Source organism: Calidris pugnax, unplaced genomic scaffold (assembly GCF_001431845.1).
Source record: "Calidris pugnax isolate Ruff unplaced genomic scaffold, ASM143184v1 scaffold148, whole genome shotgun sequence".
Classification (NCBI taxonomy): domain Eukaryota; kingdom Metazoa; phylum Chordata; class Aves; order Charadriiformes; family Scolopacidae; genus Calidris; species Calidris pugnax.
The window spans coordinates 1,536,309-1,555,278 of NW_015090926.1; the positions used below are offsets into that span (position 1 = coordinate 1,536,309).

Here is an 18,970-nt window from a genome sequence, read left to right on the forward strand (position 1 = left end):
TCTGAAGAGGATAAGCATTGCAGGATGTAGGAGGAGGATAGACGTATATAAAATGCTCTCTCTTTTAAAGTCTTTATGCTTTGTTCTTAACATTAAAATAAACAATACATTGTATTGGTATCCATTTATGTACATTCATGTTATGGGTACACGTGTACTGACATTGCTAAGCAGAGACTTTTACACTCTGATCAGTCCAAGCCTCCTGCTCTCATTTTCAATTTATACAGAAATATAAATCAACTGATCTCTCCCAGTCACTTCCTCTCAGTCCAAGAATCTGGATTCAGGACTGTGAGGGAGAAAGAGAGAGAAGTGAGTTATGAATGTATATATTGGAAACATTTCTAAAGAAAGAACAGTTGATCTTAAGTAACATTTTATTTTATTTTATTTTATTTTACTTTGATTGATAATGTATTCCCATTGGGGAAGATTCTCAGACTCCCAAAAAATTGTTATCTGGGGAAAAAATAATTGCAAAATAAAACTGCAATAATAATAATTAAAGTTAAAAAGTCAATAAATGGCTTTAATAATTAGGTAGACCTGAAGAAAACAAAGTTTTAATACCAATGACAGAAAGTTTCAAACTAGTTGAGGAGAAACAGGTGAGGAGAACTGAAGGATGTCACAGTGCAAGGGGATCCCTTTAAATTATGCATACTTTGTAGAATAAAGCAGATCAGCCATCTAGGCTGCTGATATGTATCAGCTCATTTTTGGGTGTTAATCACGCCCCAACAAGTCAGGATCAAATGTGTTCAATAGCAGCATTAGAGAATACCACTTGAAGGGGTCATCTACCTTTTAGGGAGAATTAACTTTTTCACCACAACTCAAGCAGCGTGTCAAATCAGACAAGAAGAGTAAGCGATGAGCCCTAGGAATTTCTGCATGAAACCCCTTTGGCATGAGAGATTAACCATATTCTATCACTTTTACCTACAGGGAAATACCCAAATCACAAGCCTAATAGAAGGGAGTTCTTGAGTAACTAATAACTATTCATTATATATCTTAATATCCCATTATTAGTTGCTGTCATCATGTCAGATGCAGACATTCAAGAACCTGTAACACAAATATTTTAAATCCATTAGTTGGCTAATTTACGGCTTTTGGAACTGGGTACCTTCCTGAACTGGACAGTTGGTAAACAAGTGCAAATCATAGCATTCCATTACAGTAAATATATAAATGATAACTGAGGGATGTTTCGGCTGCTGAAGAGCAGAGTCTCATAGTATATGACATAAAAGTATAACATATGCATATATTTTCATTTTAGCTTACATTGATTTTCTAATGTATACACTATTTACTATGCTCCTCCATCACCACCCTGCTGGCCAGCACAAATTGTCATACCACAGATTTTTTAATAATATCTCAGTATTGAATAAAAACATTCCTGAGGGTCATATGGCAGGCTGCTATTTCCAAACTAGCTCACATATTTTTTCATATTTCATCATTTTCAACAGCCACAAGACAAAGTGAATTAAGGGCATCCAGGTATTTGTACACATTTATAAATTTTATATATTTTGAAACTTTGATCCCAGAAAGATATTCATGAGACAAGTGTCTCCTTTGAATATTCATCTAGATGTAGGAAAATTTGCAAATTTGGATCTCTGACTTAGCCATTTGAGCCAAAATGCCTCCCACAGTTGTGCTACATATGCATATTTGTTCAAATGTTATCCCCCTTCCCCTGCAACTCCAGAACAACCCTGTGTATTCTCAGCTAAGGAACAGATGTGGTTTGCTGTCTACAGCAGGCAATATTCTGATTTGCACTAAAAAAAAATTAAAGCTCCACTGTCTAACAGCTTAATATCAATAGATATTATTTACAAAGGCAATAAGAAAAAATATGAAGATTCACAAAAGGTGTTAATGTACTGCTAGTTCTGGAGCATCACAAGCTATTCTGCTTCTAAAAAGTGGGATATTCTAATATTCTTGTTCTAAGACAAGAGTGAATTTAGTCTCCAAAAGCATCGGTGCTTTCCAGGTTTTGTATAGTTGGTCTTCTGGTAGCAGACAGGGTGGCAGGCACAGAAGAGCTTTGTATGCTGGAATAGGGGCAGTATTGGTCTGACATGCAGAGAAGCAACCCTTCTGAAAACTCACAGTCTAACACCCTTTCTCCTAACGCCAGGGGCTGACTGGAAACAAACTTCCTGAGAGTTACCTAGGTACCTGTAAGTGTGGCATCCCTGTTATCTTGTTTATCTCACTATAATTAACATGCACATAAGAATGTTTATTAGACAAAGATTAGTGATTCATCTAAAATAGCTTCTTTGTAAACGCTAAGATATAATGTACAACAGAATGATTTGCCAGAAAGATACTTTTTACATTTTTTTTTCTTTTGTTAGAAAGTATCCTTTGGGAAAGCTCTACACCACTTTTCATAGTGTGATTTCCTTTAGTATTCACAAAGGAGATAAGCAGAATTAGGCTCACTGAAAAGCACACATTAGAAAAGCACAATAAATAATGAGAATTAAGTTTATGAGAATGCTAAAATGAATTGTGGGGATTTACAGTTACCCCTACAGCCCTTAAATGTTTGTGTCTGAATCCCTAGAAATTCCAGCAGGCATCTGGAGAGGAAATTCAAGACCACATATGTGTTTCAAGACCAATTCAGATGGTCTTGTCAATCTGCAGCTGAAGAATCCTACAATCACAAAGGACTGCTTGAAATAGCTGAACGTTTACAATTTATGCTCATTACTGTCTGATGTGAATAGCAAACTGGGAGAGCCCTCTGGAAAGTGACCCGAGGTTTCTCACAGAAAACAGACAGTAGATGCCCTCTAGGATAAGCAAAATCAGACATATTCTCCCCAGAGAATATGCATAAGGACCCATCCCACGGCGCAGTCTCCAGCACAGCTGCCAAAGTCGGCACACGAGCAGTTCTAAATGGCGTGCAGCAAAGTGAGCAGTGCAGGGCTACGTCGTCTTGAAAGAATGGGATCTGTGAGAGACAACCAGTGTGGTCTGAACTCAGACGAGGCCAAGAACCCCATGCTAAAGGGCAATCCTGTCAGCATCTCATTTCTTTGAAGGCAGCATGTTCTCATTCCACAGACTTAGTTTTGGAAAGAAGAATACAACCTGCCGTCCCAACACACCATTTTTCCAACACAGCAAATGACAGCGATGTTTGGAACACACTGAATGGACGTGCCCAAACCCTCCCAAGTTCCTTTGGACCAGAACTGACTTATTAAAATGGAAGTGGCTATGATCACAATACATAAGCCTTTCTGGCTTTATTATTGAAAATTATGGCTTTTAGCTATATGTCTACAGCCAGGAAGTCAGACAGAGCAATAGTAAAGTAATTTGGAGGCTAGATTTTTCTATTTTGATTGGATGTGAACAGAAGGTTAATGGTGTTGCCTTTATACTATGTATCTTCTCTGTGAATCCAACAAGTAGCATCCCATTGTGATAGCTCCAAGCACTGGTTACTGTTTTTAAACTCTCAAACACTTTCTAGCATGTTTTATACATAAATTAAGTGAGAATTTTTTACATTGGTTATTTACTTTGTGTTGCTTTCTCGGGCAAGTTTTGCCAAGTGATAATAAAAAGTTGGAAAAGCAGGCATGGAACTGCTGGTAAAACCACTGGCGAAGAGCAAGATGTGTGTGTGGTTGGTGTCTGCAAGAATTACTGTTATGTGCTGCTGCAAGGATGATAACAAGTTACATGTACAAAGTGGTATTAGGCAGAAGACAGAGATTTTTGCCATTCAAATGTTACATTATCTGCTAAGAGGTAAAGGACACTGAAGTAAAACCTCTTGAGCCACTGAGGACGAAATGGTGACACTTTCTGGCCTAAACTCACAACTGCATCTTCTGCCTTGGAGTAAGTAGCAGGGAAATGGCTGGAGATGTGTTTTTTTCAAATGAAGTGACCTTAGCTGATTGCTTGTGCAGTTGAACACAAAAGTTTAAATAGCAAACAAAGGAGAAAGTGAGCTGGGAAGTGAGCTGGGACGTTGACTTTAGTCAAACTTCAGGAATGTACATGACACTTTATTTTGGCCTGCTGGCTTCAGACACAAACCTCATCAAATCCCAAATTACAGTGAAAATAAAATTTCTCCTTGTATTGCCCTTCTTATAAAAGCAGAGATGTATGGTCAGACGAGTGTGGCCATACATAGGCCTACATTTTAAGAAATTCTGCATTCACAGCTTTTCCTCAATTGTATTTGAAGGCATACTTACAACCAAACATGATTTCTTATCGTGTTTGTTGTTAGTCTTCTATTAACCTTATCTTATCTTTCTTCACATAAGGAATTTGGAGCAGGAAAAGCAAGCTGAGCATCATGCCTGAAGAAAGAAAGGAGCTTTCCAAACACAAAAAAAGGACCAAAACCATTGTCATGGCAACAAGAATCAGATGTGAATGCTCCTATTGCCTATATTCTAGTAGGTAGGTGAAAATAATCTATGTCCATACTGGAGGTGCAGTATTCCTTTTTAATGATTGCATTTCTAACTTATATATTAATTCATATAAATTGCAAGGAAAAATACTCAGAGAAACAGATTTGTCTATTAAATAATCTAAAGATACTATAATTTGTAAGAACATGGAACACTGTATAGCTATAATATAAAAATAAAATCTCTCCAATATTTTATTTTATAAAAACTCATCCATTTCGAATAGTTGTATCTCAGCATTTTATGTTGAGAAAATACTGTTTTCCAAATAGTATGTCCTACATATAATTATTTCCTGAAATTCAAAGTACAAACAAAAGGTATCTATCTGCACACTGTAGTATAGAAAACCACAAACTGAACAAAAAAGATCACTTCCCTAAATAATCTAAGAGGTACATGAGTTTTAACTGTGTTCTTTTCATTTATATTTTAAAAGAGGATTACACGCATTTGAAAAGGCTTTTGGAAGAGTATGGATTCAATGATCCTGTACTATAATCCACCAATATTTGCAGACTACATTAAATACTTTCAAGCATTATGTGCTGAATATTTAACACATTAAATACCCAGGAAGTATCAGAAAGTCTGAAAGTGTTTTTATTTAAAAGCTGGGACTTGAGTCATTTGTTCCTTTGCTTACGGGAGTTGTACACAGTACCACATTAGGTTTAACAGAAAATATCTTTTCTTCCATTCTTAGCATGACAGAGTCTTACCAGCTTTCCATCCGGACTGTGTTAATTCAAACTGTTGCCTAACACCAATTCTTTGGTTCCTCAGCAGGTAGCTGCCAACTGAGCTCCCAACACAGCAATCTACTTTCCAGAGCCTGAGCAGCACCTGCCTGCCTGGCACTGCTGCTTTGCCCTCCGCTGTGTGCCAAGGGTGGGAATGTTGGCTTCATCTTCGCCTCCTCTGTAGCACTGGTCACCATTGCCCATGCCTACATCTACTCCCGTGTGCCACTTGGGAAACATGCTGTGTGAGCAAATGTGTTGGAATTCTTTCCTGGAAAAAGAAATGCCATAAAGAGCAATGTCAACCTGCATCATGACCTACTGAATTTTTGGCCACCAAATCTCACAGGAGCATTAAATTTGTAGTACCAACCAATATGCCACCTATAGGGAGCCTGGTGTTTTGGTGTAAATCAAAGCTCTAGCATTACACAGGTGGTAGTCACTCTACTTACTAATCTTGGGTGATGATCAGTGAAATGCTTCCATGCTTCAATTAAACCAAGTACTGAATGAAAAACTATGATTCTTTTCAGCTGCAAGAGGGAGACTGAGTTCACAGACTTCACATTGCAGCAACTTTCAGCCAAAGCCCATCCTTCTGTGATCGAAGGTGCATACAAAAAATTAGTCAATATAGCCTATATTCTAGCACTGATGTTATAGTCTTCACTGACAATAAATTGTTACATTGCAGACTCCAAAAATATCTCTTTTTGCCTTTTGGCTTTATGTCTTCTTATATGCTTTTTTCAATATATATATTATTTTTGTACATATCTCTCCTTTTGGCTCAAAGACTTCTGTGTCCCATCTGTTTGAACTCTTGATGAGAGATGATACTGCAAAAAATAAAGTTGAGTCCCAGGAGATTAATCTCCCTCTAAGCACTTGTATATAAACATGAAAGAGGGCTGTGTAGGGAACGCTTCAGTGCACCTAAAAGCAAACCTTTTCTCTGAGTTGCTCTGCACAAGACTTATTTACTCTCACTAAAAGCAGAGAACCAAGAAAGTAGCCTCCTGTAGCTAAAGTTTGCTTTGCTGCCATGAAGCATCTTCCTGCATGAAACTACTTTTAATGCTTTTAATACTTCTGCTTTATGACAAACTCTACCACAAACATGTCAAAACACATCCTCTGCCTTATGCACTGGTCCTTTATAACATAAAGAGACATGTCCAATGTCTCAGTTCTAATTTTCAAGATTCTTGTGACTTCAAACAGCATATCTAAATAAATTGTTTCAATGGGAATATGAAACTTACAATTTAAATCAAGATGAAACATTCAAACACCTGATGGAGGCTAGACCAAGCTCTTTCTGCATTCAGCCAAAGCTCTTTGTACATTCAGCCACTAGCGCAAGCCATCTTTCAAAGTAAACCCAAGGAAACTTGTGTTTTTCCAAAATCTGCTTTTCCTGTCTTTTCTGTTTTAATTCAGAGTCACAAAATTTTTATAGCATTTCCTCAGCTAAAACTTCAAAATCAAAGATTTTAGCAGTGTTGCCCTTATGCCAGAAAATTCCTAAATCAGACTTTAATGAAAAAATTTAGGTAAGGCCTCGGAACCTACCTTCAACTTAAACATCATTTTGCCACACAGGTTTGAATAGTTAGGGAGATAGGGCATAGAGTTGGGGAGTTGAATAGGGAGTTCAACAGGGAGTTGAATAGATAGGGAGAGTAGAATCTCTCCCTTTTCTGGATAGAGGCTTGTCTTGTATTGTTTATTCTTTTCAGAGTGAAACAAATCATATATCCACTTTTTTTGAAGGGCTTCTCCATTTGGCTTGTCAGAAGTTATCATCACATTTTCTCTACTCAAACTGAAACAATTACTATTTTGAGTTGGCGGGACCTGTACACTGTCCATATAACACAAATCCATTTGTGCTTTCCAAGATCTCCAAACAAGAGTTTGTTTGCTGATGCCCAGCTATGAGATATGCTGCTGTGTGCCAACCAGATTGTTACTGCTGTTGAGCAACGAGTTGCTGTACACCAATCTCATTTTTATAGCATTATTTTACAAAAGTCATCATACCAATCCCCACTGTCCCCTCCAAATCTTACAGAAGATCACGTTTCCTAAGACAGTATGAATTTCAAGTATCTCAGCTTGCCAAAATACTATGGATTCATGTTACTCCCTTGGTTTGTAATAGATACAAAAATGTGCATTCACTTATGAACTTTTTTTCCCATTTGTTAAGCTTCAGACCTTTTTTACAATTCAAGGTCCCAAATATGTTAACAATATGTACTTCATTACTCTCCCAGTGTGTTAGTCTTGGCTAGGTGCTTGCTCGGTCCCATTTTTTGCACATTTTCCACTGCCCAATTTCCCTTTTCCCCCAGATAAATTCTCTCTTAACTTGACTGAAGTTTTTAGAGCTATAGAATGTCCAACAGTTTAAAATAGTGACATAATCTTAAAACTTTCCTCTTCCTGGCAGAAACAGTGGAGCCCTGCTCTAATCATGAACTGGCTTTCATCTCTCCCATGGAATACTTAACCTTTGAAAACCAAGTATTCTCTGTGATCATGAACAATTTACAGTGAACTCGAAGCTGAACTGTATTTCTAGGACGGATCCTTGCCTGTTGATTTTCCAGTTCCATAAATTTACTTGATTGCCTCTTTACCTTAAAAAAAACCCTGCTGCCTTTGAGTGCAAGCCCGTTATCATATACCTATTTCCCAGCAGTGGAAATGGGCATATTTATATTTCTTTTAGTCATTAAAGCGTAGACATAAATCTCATCTTCCAGAGAAAACCAGATCTTTTCCACAGCAAATTTATTGCTATTTTCCTGAAGGGCAGTGATTTAACAAGGACTGAACTAAAAATTAATATGCTAGAATTTCAGATTTGCTGATTGGAACGTGGCTACTTGTCCATTAGACAAGACAGAAGGTCTCTGCACTACAGACTTCCTCCCATAGTAATAGTGATACAAACAGTAAGGAAAATATCTATATACTTGATTCGCTCAACAAGTTCTTAAATAACTTGTTGTTGTTCTTAAAGAAGTCAGTTTTGCAAAACTTCTGAGTACCCATGTGTTCAGCATGAAGGACAATATAGGCAGATGAGGGTATGAACAGCTGCCATAACTTTACTAGCTTTGACTATTAGAGTATAAATTAGTGCTTCCTATCCATAAAACACTTCTGAAAAATTGGTGAATCCACAAGCAGATGATGTATAATAGGTGCAAACTTCGACACAACTCCTTCCATCTATGGCTGTCCGGGAAATTACCCAGTTTTGAGCAGTCTCAGTTCTGGTTTTACCCATGGAAATTTTGCTTTGTTGATTGTGTGGCTAAAATGAATTAATCATTTTTGAAATTATTCACATTTCTTCACATTTGTTCATATCGACAGTCATGTGTTTTCACAGGACAACTGAAACTGTATTGATTCTTGTTCAAACTGTATGTACCAAGACATAATCCCTCAGCAAACAAGCAATAGCCCTCAGACATGGTTTGAGGCATTATGTAAGACAAGAGAAATCACTTTGTATTATCACAGCTCTAGCATTACCACAAAAATGTTTTTACTTTGCCCTTTGGACTAGTTTCCATTTGCCAGTACCTACTTTTAAAGCGAAGTGTAGAATACAAAATTAAACCTAACACTGGTGCACTGTGCAACTGATAAAAATTCTTTTAATCCTAGTTTCTAACTTCATCCAAATGTGTTGAATTGGTGATTGCTATCACTTTTAGAGAAACTCTGAAGTCCCACCCTGACCACCCACAGTTCCATACCTCCAATCACAACCCAACCAGAACCTTTACAGCCCAGTTACTCTGTGACCTTCATATCCGAAATGCTACTTATTGTCATAGTCACACCACTTTGGGCACCTAAAGGCTTACACACTGCCAATGTGAAAGCAGTGTGCCTTGAAAACCCAGTAAAATGCATATTTTGACAGCTTGCAATATAAAAGTGAACTTTTACAGACCTTGTGGAATTCTAGAATGACATGATAGAGATGATATGCCATTCCCAGAGACTGGATGAAATACATGTGTGTTAGGGATAGGAATGTTTTTTGCATTGTGCTTTTAATTGAAACATGTAGAAGGTGACAAGGACTGCTGGGAGTCTCCTTTCAGGTATTGATAAAACCCTGAGGAATGAGATCTCAATGCTTCTTTTTTTTTTTTTTTTTTTTTTTTTTTTTAAAAAAAAAAAAAAAAAAAAAAAAAAAAAAAAAAAAAAAAAAAAAAAAAAGTTCTAGGAAAAATATTAAACCCATTTTAATTTTTTTTTAATATATTTTTTTTCTCTTTATGTTTTAAAAACGTATTTATTTATTTATTTATTTAGGCGGCGGTCGGCCCCCCTTCCCGGGGGGCCCGCCCCCTTTTTTTTTTTTTTTTTTTTTTTTGAGGAAAGTTTTTTTATTTTTTTTTTTTTTTTTTTTTTTTTTTTTTTTTGTCCGTGGCTACTGATATTTATTTAGGTGGTGACTGTTTCACACCACCATACCAGACTCTTGTTAGGTCAGTGAATAATAGACTTTTTTTTTTTCTTGGATTTAGAAGATTGATTTTGAATCCTAGCTTGGAAGAGTTTTTTTTTCTCCCCACTAAAAAGTATCAAGAAAGAAAACTGTATTTGCTTTTTCCTCTTGGCTAGCACTTACATGATTCACTGTTTCATGTTTTATATATTAAAAATGAGAACCCCTACAACCTGGTTACTATCTGGCAAAAACATTCAGAAAATCAACACAGGATGTTCTGTGTTGAAAATCGTGATCCATATCTACAGGATCTTTAACTGCTAAAATCTCCCAAACTGTAGGGTTTGTCTTTCAGCTACTCCACGTGTTCTGTACTGGAAAGCTACTAATAGCCCACAAATCACAAATTTCACATGCACCATATTTTTAAAGATGAACCTCCACAAACTCTATTTGTAGGGCACCTTTCCTAGCAGCAACTATGCCTTTATTAGCTATATTAAAACCAACTCAACCCAATTATTAGCACCTTGGCTCATATTCCAAAGGCCCAATTTTTGATGAATGAAAAATCACAATACATTTGGTTGATTTGAGGACCAATTAGGTTAATAGGCTGTGAATTTCTGTGCCAAAACCTTTTAATAAGTTTGCCTTACTGTTACATTTGAGCTTTCACAGTTTCTTTCTCACGTCTATTAGCCAAGCCATAGAGTTCATTTACCAAGATGAATGGAAAAGCAATGGGACTGATTTTGGCACTGTCAAAATAGACGATTTCCTTTAAAGTGTGTAAACCTTAAGTCTCTATCTGGCTTTAACTAGCATGCTCTGTTCAAAATTGACACACTTGAAACACCTGTAATCAATCTTTTGACACAATCACTGTCTATCTGAATTTTTTCCATTAAACCCATAGTGTTTAATTTATTTTAGCCTGGAATGGGCTACTGTTTTAAATAGTTCAAAACATATGGAACAAGGAAGATACTTCTTTTCACTGTCACAGGTATTAAACAAAGAGTTTTGTGAGCAAAGGTCATCTATTTTCAAAGCTGTTTCTCTCAGTACACTGCTGCAAGTGATTCAGACAGCATCATTTACTGAGGATGTATATCGCCTCCAATACACGTTTTAAATGGCAAGTCCAAATTCACCTTTAAACTGGCCAATTTCCATTTTCTCCTGGAAATGATCAATCCTGCACAGTGAAATAGGAAAAACATTTCTGGTAAAGGTTACTCCTTCTCTCAATTTTCAGCAAGCATCATGGCCTCACATCATGAAACGTGCATCTGAATCTTGCACAAGCTCTGGTTGTCTAATGAATCCTTCCTTCCCCTTCACAGGAACAGGCCATGCAGCACCACAGAGTGCCTGAATTGTTGAGGTCAGCAGGGACCTCCGGAGGTCATCTGGCCGAAACTGCTGCTCAACCAGGGCCTCCTAGAGCCAGTTGTCCCACCAGTCACCCTCACAGTGAAAAACTGTTTCCTGGTGTTAGGAGGGAACCTCCTGTGTTTCAGCCTGTGCCCATTGCCTCTGGTCTGTCACTGGGCACCACTGAAAAGAGCCTGGTTCTGTCCTTTTTGCACCCTCCCTTCAGGTATTTATATACATTGCTAAGATCCCCCTGGAGCTTTCTCTTCTTCAGGCTGAACAGTCCCAGCTCCTTCAGACTCTCCCCATGCGAGAGAAGCTCCAGTCCCTAGCAGAACTAAACTACACAATGTCATTACCAGGCCTTTTTTTATTATTTTCTTGCTCCTTTTCATACTTACTCCTTTGGCCGTCACTGGGGGCCACTTGGATGAATCAAGCCAAGTAAGTCACCGAGGAATTTTCTCAAAGATACAAGACTTTTCCATGAATTGGATTGGGACAATTTGTTTTCTCCTCCTCAAGCCTTTGAGGACCTTCAGAAGAACTGCTCTAAATGTACAGTATTGCTGATAGCATTTAACTGGTATTGTTAAAAAAATTGACCTTCACTGTCATCTAGAACTGCTCATTTTCTTTCATCAGCATATTTTTACTGATGAACTCTTTGAAGCTCTTTCTCCCACTAAATTCAAAGTTGGCCAAAACTTTAATATGCTTTACGTTCCAGACAGCTTTCTGATCTAGTACAATGAGGTTGCTGATTCACTCTTTAATGTGACTTGACTGTCCAGTTGTTTTATGGCTGGGTTTCTCAATACGCCTAAATCTTTTGTTCTAGCAAATCCTTTATCTGTGCTTACAGGTCATTTTTCCACCTTTCCTGGAAATTCTCCAGTTTTCCTTGTTTCAAAAAAAAAAAAAAGCTTAACTACTTTCACTATCTTAAAGATCGCAGAACCTAGCAGTTTCAGATATTTTACCTACAATAATATGTGTATAATACAACATAATAATATACAATATGTATATAGAGGTTTGCTCACAATATATCTTAAAGATCGCAGAACCTAGCAGTTTCAGATATTTTACCTACAATAATATGTGTATAATACAACATAATAATATACAATATGTATATAGAGGTTTGCTCACAATATAGTATTACTTACTTTTCTCAGTACTACAAGACAGTTGCTATGCAGAAAAATCTTTGGAATTGACCCGAAGCTATTATTTACTAAAAAATTGAGAGCTCGCAAATGATTTTGATTACACTGTTTTCATTAAGCTCTTCCAGTACAAAGCTTATGGTTTAAAGTGATTTGAGTTCTAAACAGAAAGCTGTAAAAAAGCCTAATTTCTTCAGAATGAATTGGGTTGAGTCCCATTCTCACTGAGATTTGTACACCCAAATTACTTGAACTAGAGATTTCTTTTTTCAAACTATCTGTATCTATATGGTTGTGCTTACCTGCTTCTGGAAAAGAGAGGGTTAGGAAACATCTGACATCAAACTCAAAGAGAAAGTAGCCCAAGCCACAGAAATCATAGACACTGCTGGTCACTGACGCAAACCGGTTGATCTTAGAGGGTCCCAGGGAGCCAAAGCCCTAACAGTGGGCATTATCAAAAAGTCTCTGATTTATTATTGCCTGATCAAGGCAGATCGATTAAGTCTGAGCATATTCAGGACTTCTGGAAGGTAGGTTAATGAGTAAACTTGGGGATGACCGACACGTCCTGAAATGGAGATCACGTTATATCACCCTATTTACACAGAGCACTCTCCCATCTCTCCTGATGAGCATCAAGAATTCCTGAACACACAGCTCCAACTCACTAATGTATACATTTATTTTGGGAAACTAGGACAAGAACTGGAAGAGGAGAAAAAGGGAGGATGGCACCAAAGTCTCTTCAAATGGATTTTCAGAGATAGAAAAACGAAGAGCAGGCTAGTGATGTGAGGCAGTTGTGCCAAACAAGCAGGGGATGTGCCCCATTTGCATGCTCACTGATGCAGATTAAACCTACATCATTCTTGAAAAGCTGGCTGAGTGCTCTCACCCAGCAGGTCTCATGCTTTGGCTGACACTGCAGGCAGCTGGACTCCAGAAAGCTCTGGGCAGAGCTGGAAGGCCTACAAACGCCTACACATTTAGCTGGCCTGCTAAGAAAAGAAAACAAAAGGAATAACTAAGTTAGACACAGAAATTAAAAATAGACAAGATACCTGAGGAGATCACAAGTTACTTTGCAGGTCGTGATTTGAGAGGAACAGAGGCACATGGCATCCACGTATGGTGGATGTGTGTGATGCACACGGAGTGGTGGTGGTGGTAAGGCAGGGCAGACACCGCTGGGATGAAATTCTCCAGTTTAGTCATACCCATAATACAAATGATTATATACTGTCAGTCAAAGAACATCCCTTCAACAGGCACTGTACAGCAGGAAGAATATGCTCTACTGAGAAACTCAAGCGCTGAAGTGCATGACTAAAAATATCCTTGTCTTTACAGTTCAAATACCACAAGTTTACATACATGACGGAAGCTGTTTATTTAATTATTTTCTCATTACCCTCCATATTATTAAATAATTTACCTAAAGGAAAGAGAGTAATGTAAATAATGCATTACTGCTGCTCTACATAGAAATTGTGGCAGACGAAAGCTAGTGGTGAAATACGGACTTAGATTATCGATTAGTTAATAAAACCTGTATATTTTGAGATGGAGAAACTGTGCATCAGTAAGGACACTGCCTGAAAATCCCAATAGTCCTCCAATTAATTGAGTTTATGCTAGATAATGTATTGGACTTCTTTGTATGTTCCCTCTTTTAAAAGACAAAATTAATACTTTTGCTTGATTTTTGTTGTTGCAAATTCTTAATATGATGACAGTTATCCTAAAATAAGTAGGACAAAAAATTGAATCTTCATTTTATTTTTTGTCATATATACAGCCTATCACAAGTCAGATAACCTGTTAAATCCAAGCAATGCATTTTAGTGTCAGTATCAGTAAAGATGTGTAGAGAGATCTAACACCTGTTATTTTAAACCACAATGGACAGGTATATATCAAATACAGTTAATCTAATTTCAATAAGTAAAAGACTTTATTGGTAATGGGAATTAGTGGAGTATGTTCTGTCCAGATGGTCATGCTGGTATTAATGGATTCCAGGTAGGATGACCTTAAAAAGGTGAAGAGGTGCTTTAAATTGGACCCATAAGCATTGCTGTCTGCTGCAGTTAGTTTTTATCTTGAAGAACCTTTAAAATCATGGGGATTTACACTGTATACTTTCATATTTATAGCTAAGACTATCCAGTCCAACATCAAATAGCTACAGACACTGACTAAAATTTATATCAATTGTCTTTGCAACTCATTATGCTCAAGCTCCACCAGCACTTTGGGAAGCAAACCTGTAAAACACCTATGCCTGTTCAACTTGTCATATTCAATTACAGCTTATTATAAAAGCACTATATTATTTTCTTAAAAATGTTCAGTCTAATTACAGTTGAATTGTTATTTTTACTTTATTTTCTAATGGTATGTTAGTTAATTTAATTTACAAGACCAGCTTCCATTCCATTACTCTCAAATGCTTAAAAGAAATGAGATTAATTCAAGTAAAAAAATCTGAGAATTTTACACCTTCTACTGTTTTCAGCCAAGTCACTGCAAGGTTTCTTTTGTAAAAGAAGAGTTACCTTCTCTCTTCCCACACTGTGCGACTACACAGGTTTACGTGTCTGAAGTTAGCTTTTATCTTCTTCTGTTTGCCAACTCCGAAATAGATTGCATCTTTCATCAGGAGTTCACCTCACTACAGGTAATTGTCATTCCCCAAAGCTACCAAGGCATCAACCTTCTTAAAGAAGGCATGCTTCTTGTTTCTTTTTCCTTTTTTTTTAAATTTAAATTAGCTATGGCTAAGGCATTAATGACACTGACCACATCTCACAATAACTTTATCTTTTATTCGAGATCTTATTTTACATATCCCCATAAGATATAAAACCTTCCAAGAGAAAATATCAAAAGCCTTCAGTTGAAATCAGTTTGTTTCAGACAATATGCGCAAGTAAACCGAAGACATTTAAGACAAAGAAATGTGAAAAAAAAAAAATGGTACAGGTATAACTCTGGTATGGAAAGAAATTACGAAGTTTTAAACAATTTATTATGTAGCATTGTCTTTAAAATGATACTGTAAGGTAACGATGCTTGGTTCTCTTAACCAGTAGCTATAAACCCAGCAGCTATAAAAATAGAAAAAAAGAAAATAATATGATTAAATTAGATGGCCAATGCTCAGAAAAACCAAGAGCTTAATTGTAATATCCAATATAATGAAAATACAGAGTAAGAATTCATTAAGAGTTGTTGGGAAAAAGAAAGCAAAACAACAACCAAGCCCATCGACAGCCACATTCTGAACCAATTTATCATCAGACTTTGACTTAGTTACGGATTTCAGGAAAGGATCACAAATTGAAGGCTGTTCTGTTGTTGCAAAAAAATGCAAAGTAAAGGAAAAAAGATTAAATCTGCTGGTTAAGGAAGATTCACGCATCATGACTGTACAGCTGATGATAAAAGAAAAGATTGAATGCTATATGAAACATCTTTTGGAAGCAATTCCAACAAGTAAAATACTTTAAAACTTTATTGCATCAAAATTTTACTTTTTTTGCCTGACAAAACTGAAATAGTATTTTGAAAGCTCTCTTGCACAGAACACATAAAAATCTCTAAAGCATTTTAATTCTGAAGATGCAACAAAATAAATGAGAAATTTCTGCTGATGAGTCTACCAAGCTTTAAGTTCCAACAAAAAATAGTATTTTCAAATACTACAGCTAAGAAAAGTTACAGTACATGTTTATTGCATGAAAACATCCATTTATTGGATCCATCTGATTTTTCCATTTGTGGTTAGTGGTTCTTATATTCTTGATATAACTTGCACTTGCACCAGATCCTACTAAGTATTCCATTAATTACAAAACACACAGTAGCTTGAATTAATTAGGGAAATCTACACAATCTCAACAGAGATCCAACCTGTGACAATGCATGAAATCAAAGTTTCACTTTCATTTTCTTTTAAGATAGCCTGTAGCTACATTATATAATTTGATACACTGTGGAACAACAATGATGAAATTAAATACAGTAGGCAATATTAGAGTTAAAAAATAGCATATCTTTTTACCAGTTATGATGACTTTTCATGCATTAGTATTAAAGATAAGCAATGATGTATGGAAAAGCAAAGCATAAGCGAGGGACAAAAGAAAGAGTTATGAAGATAAATGAAGACTAGGAAATGGGATCATACTCAAGTGCATGTTTATATATATGAACTGTAAACAGCTCTACTTAGGGAAATATTTTTCACACTTGAACGCTTCAGCACTAAATATGAATTACTTAATATGTGAAAACAAAGCAAAAAGCAAGATTCCATTTTTCAGTAATGTGAACACTGGCAATGTAAGTGAGGTTGCAAATTTGAAAAATGTCATTTAAAATATAGGCACGTGATTTTGAATTAACAGGTCACCACAGTCTGTGACATGCAAGCACATGTTTTGATGGGTTTGCAAACTATGTCTTGCTTACTATCAACTCTGCATCAAGTTGCAATTTCCTTGAAAGCAGCTGAATTTAGATTTTACATAATTATTTTTTTTTTTCTGTTTCATGAAATGACATCTTTTTAATACATTCAAAGAGTCAAAATGCTCAGAATAAGATAGCACAAATTTGGTGCAGGAGGACATAGATCAGAGTGTGGCCAGCATTGTCAAATAGGAGATACACAGCTTAAGTATCATATAAACTACCTTTCCCCCAAAAACATTAACATAGACACCAAAATTGTAACAAGACGTATCAAAAAATAAGGCACATTTATCTTGATATGGTAATCTTGAAATAGAAAACTCATTTCAGAGAACATTGGTATCTAAATGAGTTTTATAAAAAATCTTGTATTCATGATAATTATGGACATGTCTCATCATACATGAAAATGGAATAATTGCACATATCCCAGTGTGTCAAGTAACAAAATGGGAGTTTTATTAAACATTTCCATTGCAAAATTATTTTGTAGGTTCATGTTTTCCTATGTACATAACTCAGGTGAATGGCAGATGTATTAAAATCTACCACCACTTATCACAAGTACTGCAGGCTTACATTTTACCACAATTAATAATCCCCTTTGTGTTGAATAAATTGAAATTAATTGTGGAATAAATTGATATTATTGTCATTTATATAAATGATTATAAATATTTGGACATTAGCTACTACACAAGAACATTTCATTTTATTTCCAAGCTGCATCAGGACTTTCTACACTGAATTATTTGTACATAAATTTGTGAAGGATCAGCAAAGAAGGCTGTTTAAAATCCAATCCCCTCTTTATGAAACTTAAAACACCAGAAACGTTATCAGTTAGCATTTAACCTGAGATTTAATCTGTTGAGAGGTTAACATCCTTAGAAATTTCTTCACTTGTTTCATTAACTTATACTGATGTTTCTATTTTATGGAAAAAACCAACCAACCAACCAAAGAAAAAACCCAAAAAAAACCCCAAACCAAAAAATTGCTTGCAACATGGCTTTTCACTGTGTTGGTCAAAAAAATTATAGAACACATGTTTTTGTCACAGTATTCAGAAGCTGGAATAATAATAATGTGCTTCTTATTGCACGTGGAACTTAGAGGAGATATAATTGCAGATTCCTCTTCTCTATCTGAGTAGTAAAGCCAGATTTCATCTTAGCCGAATCCGGAATGTATTTATCTCCATAGAACTCATATTTATTTCACTTATATTTCTGGCATCTGGAGGTGAATGCATCAAAGATAAAGATGTGGGTGTAAGACTTTCCACTCTGAATTTGTTAAAGAGTTTATGCACCTTTATCTGAAAAAAAAAAAAAATAAAAAATTAGAAAATAGACCATTTATCTTAAAATTGACTTTAACCTAATCTCCAACAATGATTCCAAGGATACTTCTTACAGGTACTAGCACAGCAATTCTTACACCAAAGATTATGAGTATTTTTAAGTACCATGTCTCAAATACTACACACTAAATCTTTTTAGTCAGGGTTCACTTGCCATATTTCAAAACAAGTAAGTTAAATTGATATATTAAAAATCTCATCTGGATTAAAACTCTTCTTGTTTCCTAAACAAAACACTGCCTGCTCTTCTGCTTAAAGAAAAATCCCAATCGTATTTCAAAATTTGATTACAAAATTTCTACAGATTCATAACCATCCTGTCCATCTGTAACCTTCAGAACAAATTTCTATAATTTATATTTCATAATTTTACATATCACATAAGTTCTATAGCAACTGCAAAACATTCAGGCATTTGCAATGGTGTATGCATGGGCAGACAAAGGACACGCTATAACAATCAACAGTTTTCAAAGTAATAGTCACATAACTTGTGGATATGTTAATAATATTCAAAAGATAAACTTCAGAGTATGTAATTTGACTCTTTTTACTTAGTAAAGTTCTAAAACACTATTAAAAAATTCTTTGAGAAATACTGTTCCATGTTACACAAAATCATTCACAGTAAATTAATGAGATTAAAACTAACCTAGAAGTTTACTTGTTGATGCTTACATGGTCATTCTCACACACCAGCAGATCCATATCTTTATCAAATGGAAAGCAGCTTTCAAGATAAACTTAACTATTATCCTGAAAGTATAACTCTTGACAAGTAAGTACCTAGACTTCACCTATATATTAACTTAAAGATTTTAAGATAAGCTATCCATAGTATT

At 35.9% G+C, this 18,970-nt stretch overlaps 1 protein-coding gene across 1 annotated transcript in view; it reads right to left on the reverse strand.

Moving 5' to 3' along the window:
• Positions 1-15,091: 15,091 nt before the first annotated feature.
• Positions 15,092-18,970, reverse strand: part of MAN2A1 (mannosidase, alpha, class 2A, member 1) — a 119,158-nt gene continuing 115,279 nt past the window's right edge. The window contains exon 22 of the mRNA XM_014951502.1: positions 15,092-18,083. Coding sequence (XP_014806988.1) covers positions 17,931-18,083 — 153 coding nt within the window. The 3' untranslated portion in view covers positions 15,092-17,930. The remainder of the gene's footprint in view (positions 18,084-18,970) is intronic.